Below are 14,506 nucleotides of genomic sequence, written 5' to 3' on the forward strand. Positions count from 1 at the left end.
ATTTCCAAACTCCTACAGCGTATCCAAACGTGGGGGATTACGAAGGACCAATAGGGTTGTCACCACCTGCGGCCTACCCCTAGCAACTCGTGATGCAAACTCATATCCAAGCACCATGTTTGCATTGTTAACAACACTCGTGCCATACCGGGCTATTATATCAATGGCTGAAGCCACCATAAATATGGACATTCAACCGATACCGTAGCATAGATCAACTAAGCTATACAAGATATATATGCACACAGAGTATGTATTGAAGCATGGTCTCGAGGCATACATGGACGTATATAAGCCTATACTACGATATCAAGGGTATACGACTAGCATACGAGCGTATAAGCCTAGCACATCAACATAGCAAGGGTATATAGCTAACTCATGCATATGAGAACCAAACACAACACTATATAAAGAATATGTATACTTTGAATAGAACAAAGTCAACCTAGGAATAAATGATACAAGAGCCATACCCTACACTCCAAGGAGACCTGGAACCTGAAGTAGAGCAACTCTAGCCTAACTCCACTAATTTGGAAACTAAGAGGGAGAGAGTGATTCACTAGTTGTGTGTGTGTCCTAGAATGGAGCCCCTCCCCTTATATTTATAGGCTCCAAGAGGCGGTTTTGCGAGGGAATCTTGGGGAATATCCCTTAACCGACGTAAATCGTCGCCACATGGAAGCTAGAGACGAGAGGGGACAAGGGAACTGGCCGACCCCCTGTGGGCCCCCCTCGCAACTGCCTTTCTCCGGGTGATTGTTTGGTGGGTCCCAATGGTGGTTGTGTGCATTATCCGGTGGATTGAGGTAGTTATGGTAGTTTGTGAGCCCTTCAATCCATGGGATGCATACGTGGCAACCTCCTGTTGGTCAGAAGCATGTTTCTTGGATCCTTAGAGGGTACTTTCTCCATCCTTTTATGCTAATTCACCTACAACCAAATATTCTCCAAGGACAAGTGGGACTACATTATTCGAAACCAAATATGCGTGTAAGAAATGCCAACCTCGTTTATTCTTGAGTATATTGACGGTCATATTTTGTACTCAACGACCGTCAACAACTCCCCCAAGCTAGCCCTTTGCTCATCCTGAGCAAATGCTAAGACTTAGGTTGGTTGATCAGGAGTTGCTATGATGTTGTATTCCTAACTCATGCCAAGCCTACAATAAAATATTCTACCAACAATTGAATAAGTTGGCATTGGTCTTACCTCTTACCTTACTTCTGTGGGGCATGTAGCTTCACCTTGTCTTGGGTGGTTGAGAGATAAAATGGTTTTATAGAGCACCATTCACTCATACTTTGATCAGCTATCAATTTGGAGGTTTTTGCAACATTTTTCAAAAGAAATCAAAGTTCCTCAAATGATACTCTCGGATCGCGCAATGTGTATGATTCCTCACCAAGGCATAGGATTGCCTTTCTTTCACAACCTACTCCTAATAGGCTTATATGTGGAGCTATAGGTAGGGACGAATGAAGGTATACCTGTTTCTCATATATTGCTAAGTCAAAGATCGGATCCTTTGGAGAAGCAAGTCATACAACCTGATCAAGATGTGCATGTGTGTGGACGGTGAATATGGTGGATGGTATATGGACTGCTTTTTGTATGATCCTTCTCTCTCCTTACTTTCTTTCTTTGGAGACATGGGCTATCTTTTTTTTCATCATGCTTCCATGAGCATGTTCTTTATTTCTTTTTCATATCCCAAGTCTCTTTTGCAAGGATACTTTTGGAGAGAGAGGTCATAAAACAACATGGAGTTTTATTTTGTGGATGGATGAAATGATGATTACTAAGTTCCAGTGTAGAAGCTTATCATATGGTAGTGGCGTGTACGTGATCTTGATCATGAGAGTATGATAAGTTTCTCACTAAGGGTCACAACAATTTGACAAAGCTCAATGAGAGAACAAGCTGCATATGTGGAGGTTATATAATAGGATCAACACATGACCTTGGATAGGAATTTCTCATCATTGAGGAACTTATCATTTTAGCATTTTCAAAAATAAAACTCTGGATATCAAGCATCACATAAAACAAGATAATAGCAGCTCTATTCTACCATATCATATCTCACAACAACCTAGACATGGATCATGCTTTTTGCTACCCACAAGTTTCAAGCTAAGGTTTTGATCATGCAAGCCAACAAATTCAAAAACATGGGTAGGATACTAAGTTGTAGCAAGACATATGAGAGGGAATAAACAGAGAAACTATGTATCATTTCAACCATGGAGAATTTAAACATTCTTACCGCGCATAGGAAAGTAGTAAATATTTTTGGTCTTTTTAGTTTTTTTTTTCAGATTTTTATTTGTTTTTATCATGCATATTCGGAAAGCAGTAAAGATACAAGTTACCTCTCTTATGGGGGTCCTCCCCCAAGCTAGCTTTTGGCTCACTACTGCTGGTTGGGGTTGTACCCCGTCCAATGGAAGTAAGCCCTCAGCTCCTCCTGCTGTTGCCGCTGGAACTGCTGCATCTCGTGGATCCTCTCGCCGGCCTGTTGTTGCCAATCCTGAGTGGACTGGATGTGCTAGTTCAGCAACTCCTCCATGTCGCTAGTACGCATGGTGAGCTCGCTCAGCTGCTGAGTGAGACCGGTGTGGTCTCGAGATGAGAACGAGCGCCAAGCGCTGAACGTGAAAGGGACACCACCGGAGCTGGAACTAGTGGACCAGTCCCGATGGATCGATTTGTCCCACTCATCACTGTCCACATTCTGCCACGCTGAGCTACTCGCCCTGTGCTGATAGGAGGGTTGGTCCCAACCGGAAGTGTACTCGGGTGTTACCCCGGGCACACAACCAGCTGTGGGCCATCCTGCCTGAGCTAGGTACACGGGAGGCTGTGGCTGCGGATGCGGTGGTGGTGGCTGCTGTATGGCTGCACTCCTCGGCATGCTCCTGGTCATCCTGCCACCAGAAACATTGCTCTTGCGAGCTTCCTCTTGTGGTAGAACAGGCATGGTTAGCAACCGGCAATTATACAAACGAAGTCCCGGGTTAGGTGATAGGATCTCATTTGTATAACCGGGAAAGAAGAAAACTAAAGAATCATCCAGACCCTTCTTGAGTGTGTGGCCATAAATCAAATACACTTCTCCGATGTGAGGACAAGGCATCTCAATGAAGGGAATAGCATTCCCATCTAGAGCCCCGTTCCTCGAAGCGACGCGAGTGATCAAAGAAATGCACTCAATGGGACCCGTCATCTTAAAATTCTCGAGCCATTGCCGAACCATTGCCTTGATGGGGAAGATCTTGATCTTCTTGACCATGGCATATAAAATCATGAACTCATCGTTGCGCACGGGTCTGACATCCTCTCTTAGGAAGAGGGTGATGGCAAGCCACTTGTGCATCAAGGGAAGGGTTGGATTCTGAATGTCATTGCACCGAGGTGTAAATTTACCACTGACCATCTGACCAGAGATTTCACCCTAAAAACCATGTCGAGAAAAACCATGACAAGCTTTGTTGAGAAAAATAGCACAAGGACCAAAACCGAGGTGACGGCTAAATTCCTTCCAAGTAAAATGATATTCCGTCATGAAAAGTCAGAAAGAAACACCATCCATCATGTCCTGAAGAGTGCAAAGAAACTGGATGGTGAGGGGCTGAGAACCAAGCTTTCCAATTAGTGAAAAATCATCCCACCCAATAGCAGACCAAATAGAGGTGAATTCGATATCCATACCTATTTTCTCCAGAAGTTCCGGGTCGTAGGCATTGGTGTGACCGAATGTCCGGTCCTTGAGGATGGCGTAGGCTTGCTTCTCTCGGTCGCCTTGAAAGTCAAGGTAGGGGCATCACTTGCGTCCACGTCCATAGCTTTGACTTGTGGTTCAGCTTGCTCTTCTTGCTCTTTTTCGTAGTCCATTGAAGTCAGGCTCGGTGTTGGTTCGGAGGAGTGAGGAGAGCTTGTGCTAGACCACAAGCGGGACAAGTTTGAACCCGTCATCCTCCTGAATGCGCCGGCAACCCGCTTCATGCTTGCCACTGAAGACAAAGGAAACACAAGAGCTCCATGTAGCTTTGTAATCCTGATATCACTATGTCACTTAGAATGACAAAGTTAGTAGTTATTCCACACTAATGTGAGGACCTGCATGTCACCACAATAATTAGAAGTCTTTGCATGCACATCAAATGAAAATTCCATTTCATGTTGGCTTGTAGCCATCATGCTATTCCTATCATTGCACCAGCTTGCATGCTGTGATCATTCAAAACTTCTCCTATTGAGAAGTAGCTCCCACTCTGATAAGATGGCCGGTAAGCCATCATAGCACTCTATCAACCAGCTAGCATGCTAGCAAATCAATATATTATATACATATGTGCAAAATAACTAGTAGTCATTAAATAATCTTTAGACAAGAACGCTAGGATTAAGGCAAGCAGACTGGTTAAGAATTGAACCAATAGGGAATTTATCCAATTAGAAATTGGTTAGCCCAATTAGAATGAGTTTGCGGACAAATAAAAGGATAAGTTCATTGTATGGAAAACAACTTTATATTATGGATTTAAAAGCAAATGGGAATTCGTGAATGAAAAAGCAATAAAATTTTTCAGAAGAAATTCTATGTAGATTATATTTTGCATAAATTTTAAACTTGAAGTTTAATTATCAGAAGTACTTGAAGTTTATAGTATAAGTATTTGGATGAATATTTTGAACAGATTATTGGTATGCAGAACATGCCAACTGCTAAATATATTAATGAAATCTAGATCACTCCATAACAAATAAACTCTAAAGTTTAAAATAAAGTGCGTGAAATTTTATTTCACCATCTTAGCATACAAATGGGCATCAAGTTGCATTAAAGTTGGAGAAATATGAATTTGAATTTCCATTACATTAAGCTCACGAGGATATCATTGGAAGTATGCTATTTATGAAGATCTAATACTAGCATTAGGGGGAGAGGAAGCCCATATGAATGCCTTGTATTGAATGGAAGATTAATCTTCATAATGTTCCTGAAAGCTTGAAGTAGGAATAGAAACACACGCTAAATCGCATGAAGCGAAGTATAATGCCATAAATTTAAAATGTGAAGAAGCCTATGAAGGGCACCACTTGATGTGGAAATACACTTAAAATGAAATTTCCTGAAGGACTTTATCCCAGTAAGAATGCGCACATAATGAATACTGACAAATGGGAAATTAGAAAATAGGAGAAACAAACCTGAAGTTATTGACCAGAAGTTCAGTTTACTTGTAGTAAACACAATGCTATGTGTGATATATCCCGGGTATTTAATAATATACTCACCATGGCAAATGACTTGATCATTAATTTAAAATCTACTGGGATGCCTGTTGGTTTTGGATTGAATGAACTTGTCAAACAATTTATTGAAATCTCCATTGAATTCTAGAAAGAAGACTATTATGGTCAAATACCTCACAAACTAAGAAATAATCATCATGAAGATGAATGCCTATCACTATAAACCGCGCTCAGTATTTTGTGTTGGGATAGCAGCTGCTAATTGACTATATCATAGTCTTATCCTAAAGATATGGGAGAGAAAAGAATGAATGTCGACAATATTACCTCTATCATTGCAAATATTTCTCTAACGAGAATATGGATCCATAAATAAAGTCCATGGTAGAGTTGCATGAAGCACTCATGTTGGGTCCAATTGAAGCATGCAATTGAGGTTGAACCATGAAGAAAGTATTTGAACCTGGAAGTTCAAATTGGATGAATCATTATGAAATAATGACATGGTGAAATGCAATGGTTCATAATATATGCATATTCTGCTACATATATGCATATGGAAAGAATGAATGAAATATATATTGTCCAGTTAATAGATGGATTCTGAAAATCTATAAGAGATGATCCTTGAAGGACTCATCATTTCTTGAAGGAATAAGAATCACAACAAATAGAAGTTAAATCTCATACTAAGTATTGAATGTCTAAGGTTGATTATATTCCTGAATGAATATTAATAGTCTCTAGAAGAGAAATTCCTCAAAGGAAATAAAATCATAAAAGTGACTTATTGTGAATAACACATTCCCAATAAAAGAGTTCGTTGAAGAGCTCAAATTAAAAGAATCAGATAAATCACTTCTCTCTTGCATGAGGGGATTTCTCACAGAAGAGAAATACTATTCTCGAAGAATTAAATAATTCTTGAAGGATATAGTTAATGAATGACTTATCAGTCAATTCCTGAATGAACACCAATAATCCTGAAGATGTGAATAAAAATTCATACAGACCCAAGTGATTGAATTAAGAATATAGTGTGGCATCATATGGTCCTGAATGTACCATGCAAGCACATCTAAGTGCATATGTAACTAGCTAGCATTGATAACATGTATCCTCACATACCATAGAAGGTATATCGGTGATTGTTGATGGTTCTTAAGTACCAAATCTAGGCCATCAACTCCTGCATAAACACAGAAAAGATGAGCACAAGCAGTAGTGGTAGGAGTCATTACTAACGAATTCCACAAGTGTTGGTGAATATTTGTATGCAGGTACATTAAGGAAGAAAACACACTTCAAGAGCAAGGAAACACACTCTCAACCAATCAGGAGCAAGCACACCGATTGAAGGGCCCACAAACGGGAGTAAAATGACAAGATTCACTGCAAAGCACCCCGTACCCAAGTGAGGACCCACCTGGCAGCCACCCAGCCAAAGGCGGTTGGCTAAGGCGGTTGCCAGGGGTCGGCCGAACCCCTGCTGGCTCCACTCACCACCAACCGCCACATGTCGTTAGTTACCGACCTTGCAATGACGATTATAGAAGATTCCCTGAATATTCCCCTCAGAACCGACCCCCAAGTGCCTATAAATATGAGGGGAGGGGTCTCATTTGAGGACAACAACAACAACAACCACACCTTCCAACTCCACTTCCACTTCTATCAAGAGAAGAGCTCCATGGTGAAGCATTGCTTAGGCAAGTGCTTAGGATAGGAAGAGAGTGAGAGAGAGAGAGGGAGTAGTTTGGAGGAGTGTCGAGTTCCTCAGCACTCTACTCCAGCCATGTACCTCTATGGATGCTAGCTTCCTTTGGTATATTTCAGTAAGTATTCGTGATTCTTCTATGGTTTAGTGCTTTACTTATAAGTGAGATCAGTTCTCTTACTCACAGTTTCGTCACTTTGTAGTTATACGGAGTGCTGTATAGCTACTACAGGTCGACAGACGTAGTTAGATTGTAGTAGTAATTAGTAGCGTAGACGTGGTGTCTGGGCTAAGGGTTATCCTTCGTTTGTCTTATATCGTAGGTCATAGGTGGTGACAGCCCTATTGGTCCTTTGTAATCCTCCACGTTTGGATATAGCGTAGAGCCGTTGGCCGGAGATGCCTGACTAAGTTAGGGTAAGACGGTGCCTGAAGCGAGTATCTTGACCAAGAGATCGACCTTTAACTTATCCATCACTATACATAGTAATCATCTCTATCTTTCACCCACCTTTGGTTGGTTGTCCTTGGATATTAGAGTCGTAGGTATACACACACGTTTCCTTGGATTCGATACCCTTAGAATACTCTGAGGTGAAAGCTATAACGATATCCATGTGCTTGTGGATTCATTCGCGCATCACTAAAATACCCAACAGTGACTGGCAATTTGAATTATCCCCTCAAATGCCAACTTAAGACTGATTATCTATAGTGGAAGTGTGGAACAAGCCAATTCCTGAAGATCTATAGAATAGATCATTGGTTATAACTTCAAATCCACTAAGATAGAGTTGCTGTTATTTTAAGTTCAAATATTGAAGTTTGAAAGGTAATATCTAGAAGATATGCAAATTTGCAACTCATTATCCCTAGATTCCTCTAAAAGGATAAGTTTTATTTTGTGTTGCACAGTTAAATAAGTGATTACTAGTGCTCGAAGCATTGCTCCTAATATAATTATGAATTAAGTCTTTGAAGGACTAAATATTGTACTCATGCACATTTATGAAGAATGTGACTAAGGCATTTTGAGCACTGAAGTTCAAAGGATGTCGTTATGAGGGGGAGCATATCTTTAATCATATTTAAGGTGTTTGGTTGAGCTGTGGCTTTTAAAAAAGTAGTTGTGAGCTGCGGGCTGTGGAAAAGCTGTTGTAGGTTGTGAGCTGGGAGAAAGCTGAAAGCCGTTTGGTAAAATGGCGTGGCTTTTCGGAAACACTTATGAGTGGACCCCACATGTCATTCACAGTCCACCCCACTCAACTCTCTCCCTCTCTTACTGACGAGCAAACCCCACTCATCAGCGTCTTCTTCTTCCTCTCTCGCATCTCGCAATGCCGTGGTGGGCGGCAGCACGGCAGGCCGGCCCGCATGGAGGGGCCACGACGCGTCAAGTAGAGCGGCGGCCGATGTAGTGGGTGGCGTCGCCGGCCCCGAGTTGCACCGCCGCCGAGAGAGGAGGGGACAGGAGTAGGGCGTCGTTGGGAGGAGAGTAGGAGGGTGGAGAGTAGGGGCTAAGAGCAGGAGGCCTCCGGGGCGCCGCCGCCAGCGCTGTCGCCGAGCAACAGAGCGAGGTGGCGTAGAGCAGCACCAGCAGCGCTACAGCCGCCACCGCCGCCGTGGCCAGCCCTGCCAGACCGGCCTTCTCCAGCGGGCCCTTGGCCGCCCGCCGCGCTAGGCACTTCACCGCCACCCCTGCTCTCCGTCGGCTGGGAGAGGAGGAAAGGGACCGGAGAGGGGCGGCGACGGGAGGAGCGGGGGGTGGAGAGGAGGGGGTCGGAGATGGAGTGGCGCTAGGCATGTGGAGCGCCGGGGGTGGGAGGGGTGACGGTGGTGGAGGTCACCCGCGGACGGGAATAGAAGGGAAAAAACGAATCGGTATCTCATAATCAGTGGCAGGTGGGTAATTTTTTCGAAGTTGCCCACCTCCATAGCCGGAGAAAGCAAGGGGGAAGCTGCTGTGAGTTTTGTATTGAGGAAAAGTAGCTTTGGCCCAAAGCACCTATGGGTTTGCCACCTTTTGGTTGGCTTTTGGCTTTTTGAGAAGCAAAAGCAGGCTGGGAAGCCCAACCAAGGGGACCCTTAGATCTGAAATCTTTTAAGTTGTTCGTAGAAGGAATCAGTTTGATGATTAATTATTGAATTTACTATGAAGGTATATCACTCAGTTACTTAGATCATACAGATCTTTATTGCAAGAATCATGAAGTTCATGCATAAATCTTGAAGATTGATTACTATTCATGAAGAATAGCAAATATAGAATACTATATAACTAAGAAGGTTTAATGTTGTACTCGTTTTCCCTTTGTGAGTTTTTACTTGAAGGTTTCTCACATAAGGTTTTAGATGAGGCAACATGTGCAATACAATAGCGGTTGATATGTACTCTTTTCTCCAAGAACCGTTTTTTCCCTTGGGTTTTTCGGATGGAGTTTTTATGAGGCATATGCATTCGCAGTAATCGCCCAAGGGGAAATGTTGTAAAACAACTGGACTTTTTATGGAAGGAAAGGAGGACTAGAAGTCCTAGTCCTAATCCAGTTGCTTATGGGCTCTTACCAAATCTCTAGGTATAGTTGGGAGTATATTTACGAGGGAGATCTTCAATATAAATTATCAATATTTAGAGAATAAAGAATAGTCCATCGAATATGTCTTGTCTACTGTCTCCTATTTTTATGCTTATTGTGAGAGACCGTGAGAGGGAGATCAACCGCTGGCGTGTTTTACAACAGTATTCCCAAGGATCTCCTGGCTCGACAAGAACCACCCCAGGCAAGCCTAAACAGAAGCAGGCAAGCAGCACATCTCCATTTTCTGACCAAAGTGAAAGCGAGAACCCAACCAATCCCATTCCGACGCGTGTGAGCGTGTCTCTTCCTTCTTCACAGCTCCATCAGCACGACCCCGTCCTGCAGGCTGCAGCAATACACAATACCGAATCACACAAGCGGACAGCGAAAGCTCCGTTCTTTGTGGCCGCCGATGTTATCGTTGTCGCGTTTGCGTGCTCCTCGCGCCAACAAATTCCGCGCTCCACCTCCGGAAAACAACCTCGGCTGCCGTTGACCTCTGCCGAGCTCTCGCTGAGTCACTGCTGTTCCTGCTGTCCTGTGCTTCGATCCAGTAATCCCGTCGCTTGCGCCGGCGATGATGGGTGGTGCTGAGAGGCCAGCGAAGGCGCCAGGAGCCGCCGAGCTCGAGGAGAGGCTGCTGCGGCCGCCGGCGGCGGCGAGGAGCCGAGATCTTGACGGCGGCGGCAGGAGGAAGAGGGGGAAGTGGGAGAAGACGTACCTGGACGTGCTGGGCGTCTGCTGCTCCGCGGAGGTAGCGCTTGTCGAGCGGCTGCTGGCGCCGATCGACGGCATCCAGGGGGTCACCGTCGTCGTCCCCTCCCGCACCGTCATCGTCGAGCACGACCCCGCCGCCGTCTCCCTGTCCCACATCGGTAACCAACCCCTTGTCTTCCTCCTCCTCAGACTTGCAGATCCTTGCAAGAATTGGCTCACCTGTGTCGGGACCCCGGACCAGTGAAGGCTCTGAACAGGGCGGGCCTGGAGGCGTCGGAGCGCGCGTACGGCAGCAGCGGCGGGGTCGTCGGCAGGTGGCCCAGCCCGTACATCCTCGCCAGCGGCGGCCTCCTCCTCGCCTCCTCCCTCGCGCCGCTCCTCCCGCCGCTGCGCTGGCTGGCGCTGGCGGCGGCCTGCGCCGGCGCGCCACCGGTGCTGCTCAGGGCGCTCGCCTCGGCGACAAGGCTTGCCCTGGACATCAACGTGCTCATGCTCGCCGCGGCGGCCGGCGCCGCCGCGCTCGGGGACTTCGCGGAGGCAGGCGCCATCGTGTTCCTCTTCACCACCGCCGAGTGGCTCGAGACGCTGGCGTGCACCAAGGCCACCGCCGGGATGTCGTCGCTCATGAGCATGATCCCGCCCAGGGTCGTCCTCGCCGACACCGGGGAGGTCGTCAGCCTGCGCGACGTCAAGGTCGGCGCCGTCGTCGCGGTCAGGGCGGGGGAAGTGGTGCCGATCGACGGCGTGGTCGTCGACGGGCAGAGCGAGGTCGACGAGAGTAGCCTCACCGGCGAGTCCTTCCCCGTGCCAAAGCAGCCGCCGTCGGAGGTCTGGGCCGGCACCATGAACCTGGATGGTAAAAGCTGCGTTATTTTTTTTCAGTTGCATTCAGAAAACATCCATGGTAAAAATGTTCATGTGTTGATCATAATCAAGAAACTCTGATGTTGCAGGTTACATTGCCGTGAGGACAACAGCTCTGGCCGAGAACTCGACGGTGGCAAAGATGGAGAGGCTGGTGGAGGCGGCGCAGAACAGCCGGTCCAAGACGCAGCGGCTCATCGATTCTTGCTCAAAGTACTACACGCCGGGTACGCGACACCGTCATCTTCCACACCAGACCATGATCTGAAAACATACAATTCACAGCAAATTCATTAGGAAAAAAAAACTTTTTTTCTTTTTGCAGCCGTGGTTGCTCTTGCAGCAAGTGTGGTTCTTGTCCCCCTGCTGCTGCGAGCACAGGACATGCGAAGATGGTTTCGGCTGGCCTTAGTCCTGCTGGTGAGCGCGTGCCCGTGCGCGTTGGTCCTGTCGACGCCGGTCGCTACGTTCTGCGCGCTCCTGAGGGCGGCGAGGATGGGGGTTCTCATCAAGGGAGGGGACATTCTTGAGACACTAGGTGGGATCAGGGTTGCGGCATTCGACAAGACGGGAACTATCACAAAAGGGGAGTTCAGCATTGATGGATTCCATGTGGTTGGGGACAAAGTTGAATTGAGCCAGCTTCTTTACTGGTATGGTTGATGATTTACCTCTCCAAATTTCCTTTTGGATATATTAAATTTATTATTAATAAGAAATTTGATTTTGTAGTCATGTACCGCGTGTTGAATTAGAGTGCTTTGGTACTGAAAAGAACAGAGACAGAGCCATAAGGATACTTGTACCTGTACTGAGCATGCCTGACCCAATTCTTATCGATTGTTCGAATTGATCGTCGCTCAGCTCAGTTTATGTGAAACGATGATGCTGAACTTTTTTGGATGAAACCCTTTTTTTTTGTAGGGTGTCTAGCATTGAGAGCAAATCAAGCCATCCAATGGCAACTGCACTTGTGGAGTACGCTCAGTCCAAATCCATCCAGCCGAAGCCGGAAAACGCGACTGAATTTCGCATCTACCCCGGGGAAGGCATCTATGGGGAGATCAGTGGAAGACATGTCTACATTGGAAACAGAAGGATCATGGCAAGGTCCTCATGCTACACAGGTGAGCAACACAAACAATAGGCTGACACTGAACAAGTTTCAGGAAATGAAATTACACAATTCTGAACTTCTAAACTCAGTTACGTGCGCAGTACCAGAAATGGATGATCGAAAAGGCGCGTCGATCGGCTATGTGATCTGCGACGGGGATCTAGTGGGGGCGTTCTCGCTCTCCGACGACTGCCGGACCGGCGCGGCGGAGGCGATCCGCGAGCTGAGATCAATGGGGATCAAGTCGGTGATGCTGACAGGGGACAGCAGGTCGGCGGCCATGCGCGCGCAGGAGCAGCTAAGGGGCGCCATGGATGAGCTCCACCCGGAGCTCCTCCCGGCGGACAAGGTCCGACTCGTCGGCGAGCTCAAGGCGCGGGACGGGCCGACGATGATGGTCGGAGACGGCATGAACGACGCCCCCGCGCTGGCCATGGCGGACGTCGGCGTGTCCATGGGTCTGTCGGGCTCGGCAGCCGCCATGGAGACCAGCCACGCCACGCTCATGTCCAGCGACATCCTCAGGGTGCCCGCCGCCGTCGGGCTCGGGCGGCGCGCACGCCGGACCATCGCCGTAAACGTGGTTGTCTCCGTCGCCGCGAAGGCCGCCGTCGTCGCGCTCGCCGTCGCGTGGCGACCCGTGCTGTGGGCGGCCGTGCTCGCCGACGTCGGGACGTGCCTGCTCGTCGTGCTCCACAGCATGACGCTGCTGAGGGAACCTGGGACACGGAGGGGAGGGAAGGACGAGGTGTGCCGCGCCACGGCGAGGTCGCTGGCCATGAGGTCGTCCCAGCTCGCCGCAGCATCGAACGGCGCGACGGCGAGTATTCAGGGACCAGATGTTGGAGGAACTAGAAGCTGCCGTTGCTGTCAGAAGCCAGGAAAGTCGTCTGAGCAGGAGCACTCGGTTGTGATCGACATACCGGCGGCATCATCATCATCTGCCGAGCATCGAGAAATCCAGATTCCTCGCGCCACGGCGAAAGGCAGCGGCGGTGGATGTTGCGGCGCCGGCAAAGCTTGTGGTGCTTCCACGGTGACTTCTGCAGCTGACGTTCCGAGAAAATGTTGTGCCCGTAAAGAAGACAGCCGTGTGAGTGTTAAGACAGCCTGCTGCAACAATGGAGGTGGTGCGCGGGGTTCTCCTAGGAAGGAAGGGCAAGGTTGCAGGGACGATGCAAGGTGTTGTTCCGGTGGTGTCTCCCAAGTGCAAGTGAATTACTGAGGGTGCGTTTGGCACAGCTACCAGAGCTGCTGAATCCAACAGGAGATCTGCAAACAATTTTTTAAAGAAAATTGATTCTTCGCTGATTGTGTGAAGTGATTCTCTGAAATAACTAAGAGGCTGGGAGCGGAAAAAGGTAGCTTCTTCTGATTCTGTGAAGTGATTTTTCATCCTGATTTTAAGAGTTTATGCTAAAGAATTAAAGAGAATCATAGTTTATGCTAAAGAATCAAAGAGAATCATTTTCAGCCACAGAATCACTTCTCTCTGAGAATCAACTCGCATGGAGAATCAGAATCAGATGGAGCTCTACTTAAAACAATTAGAAAAATTAACCGGGGCATCGAACGTGTGTGTTCAAATCGACTGGGCAGCTCAATGAAAATTGTTGTCGTTCTCATTTCACATTTTTGTTGTGAATTTTGTACAGATTAACCTTCTCAAGACCTCCGGCCTAATAATGACCGAAGGCCCAAGACAAACCAAGAGCAGCAAGCAGACCGGGCCTGTCGTGTAAGTTGGTTTGCACGCTGCTACCTGTTAGTCTGTAATAGGCTGAAGCTCATATGATGGCATACACATATCGGGCTTGTGCTGAGTCACACAACAATGATGAATACTTCGTTGACCTCTAGATCTTCTTAAGCTTGTATAGTTTTCCTAAACCCCAATTATTGTCATGAGCAATCAGGTCGTGACAACAGTAGTACCAAAGCTAGCATTGATCTCGAATACTTGTAAACTTGAAGCATTCCATTGGTTGGTTGGGAACTTTGGCAAAAATTATGCAGTGGATCCTATAATTCTCTAGGTTAGTTCAATAATGAATGAGTGCAACTAGAGCCATGTTGGGGTAATTGGTGGAATTTTTTTATTTTTATTTTTTTATGAATTTGCAGAAATAAATACTTGAACCAAAAATTTACAAAAATAGACCTAAGCCGCCGTACGAATTGGCAGTAGGCCTATTTTCGCTGGTTCATTTGGCGGAACGATGCCTGCCGTGGTGGACTGGCTTG

General features: G+C 46.8%; 1 protein-coding gene across 2 annotated transcripts; it reads left to right on the plus strand.

Moving 5' to 3' along the window:
- The first annotated feature begins 9,843 nt into the window (after positions 1 to 9,843).
- Positions 9,844 to 13,646, plus strand: LOC117842387 (cadmium/zinc-transporting ATPase HMA3). 2 transcript variants are annotated; one of them, XM_034722809.2, is made up of 6 exons: positions 9,844 to 10,439; positions 10,523 to 11,137; positions 11,235 to 11,372; positions 11,471 to 11,798; positions 12,070 to 12,272; positions 12,352 to 13,646. In XM_034722809.2, the coding sequence occupies exons 1-6, from the start codon at positions 10,142 to 10,144 to the stop codon at positions 13,485 to 13,487; spliced, it is 2,718 nt and encodes a 905-aa protein (XP_034578700.1). In that variant the 5' UTR covers positions 9,844 to 10,141; the 3' UTR covers positions 13,488 to 13,646. The 2 variants fall into 2 exon arrangements, with proteins under 2 accessions (XP_034578700.1, XP_034578701.1); XM_034722810.2 differs by having other exon boundaries at positions 9,849 to 10,439; positions 12,364 to 13,582.
- Positions 13,647 to 14,506: the final 860 nt, after the last annotated feature.

The sequence above is a fragment of the Setaria viridis genome, chromosome 2 (assembly GCF_005286985.2).
Source record: "Setaria viridis chromosome 2, Setaria_viridis_v4.0, whole genome shotgun sequence".
In the NCBI taxonomy this organism is placed as follows: domain Eukaryota; kingdom Viridiplantae; phylum Streptophyta; class Magnoliopsida; order Poales; family Poaceae; genus Setaria; species Setaria viridis.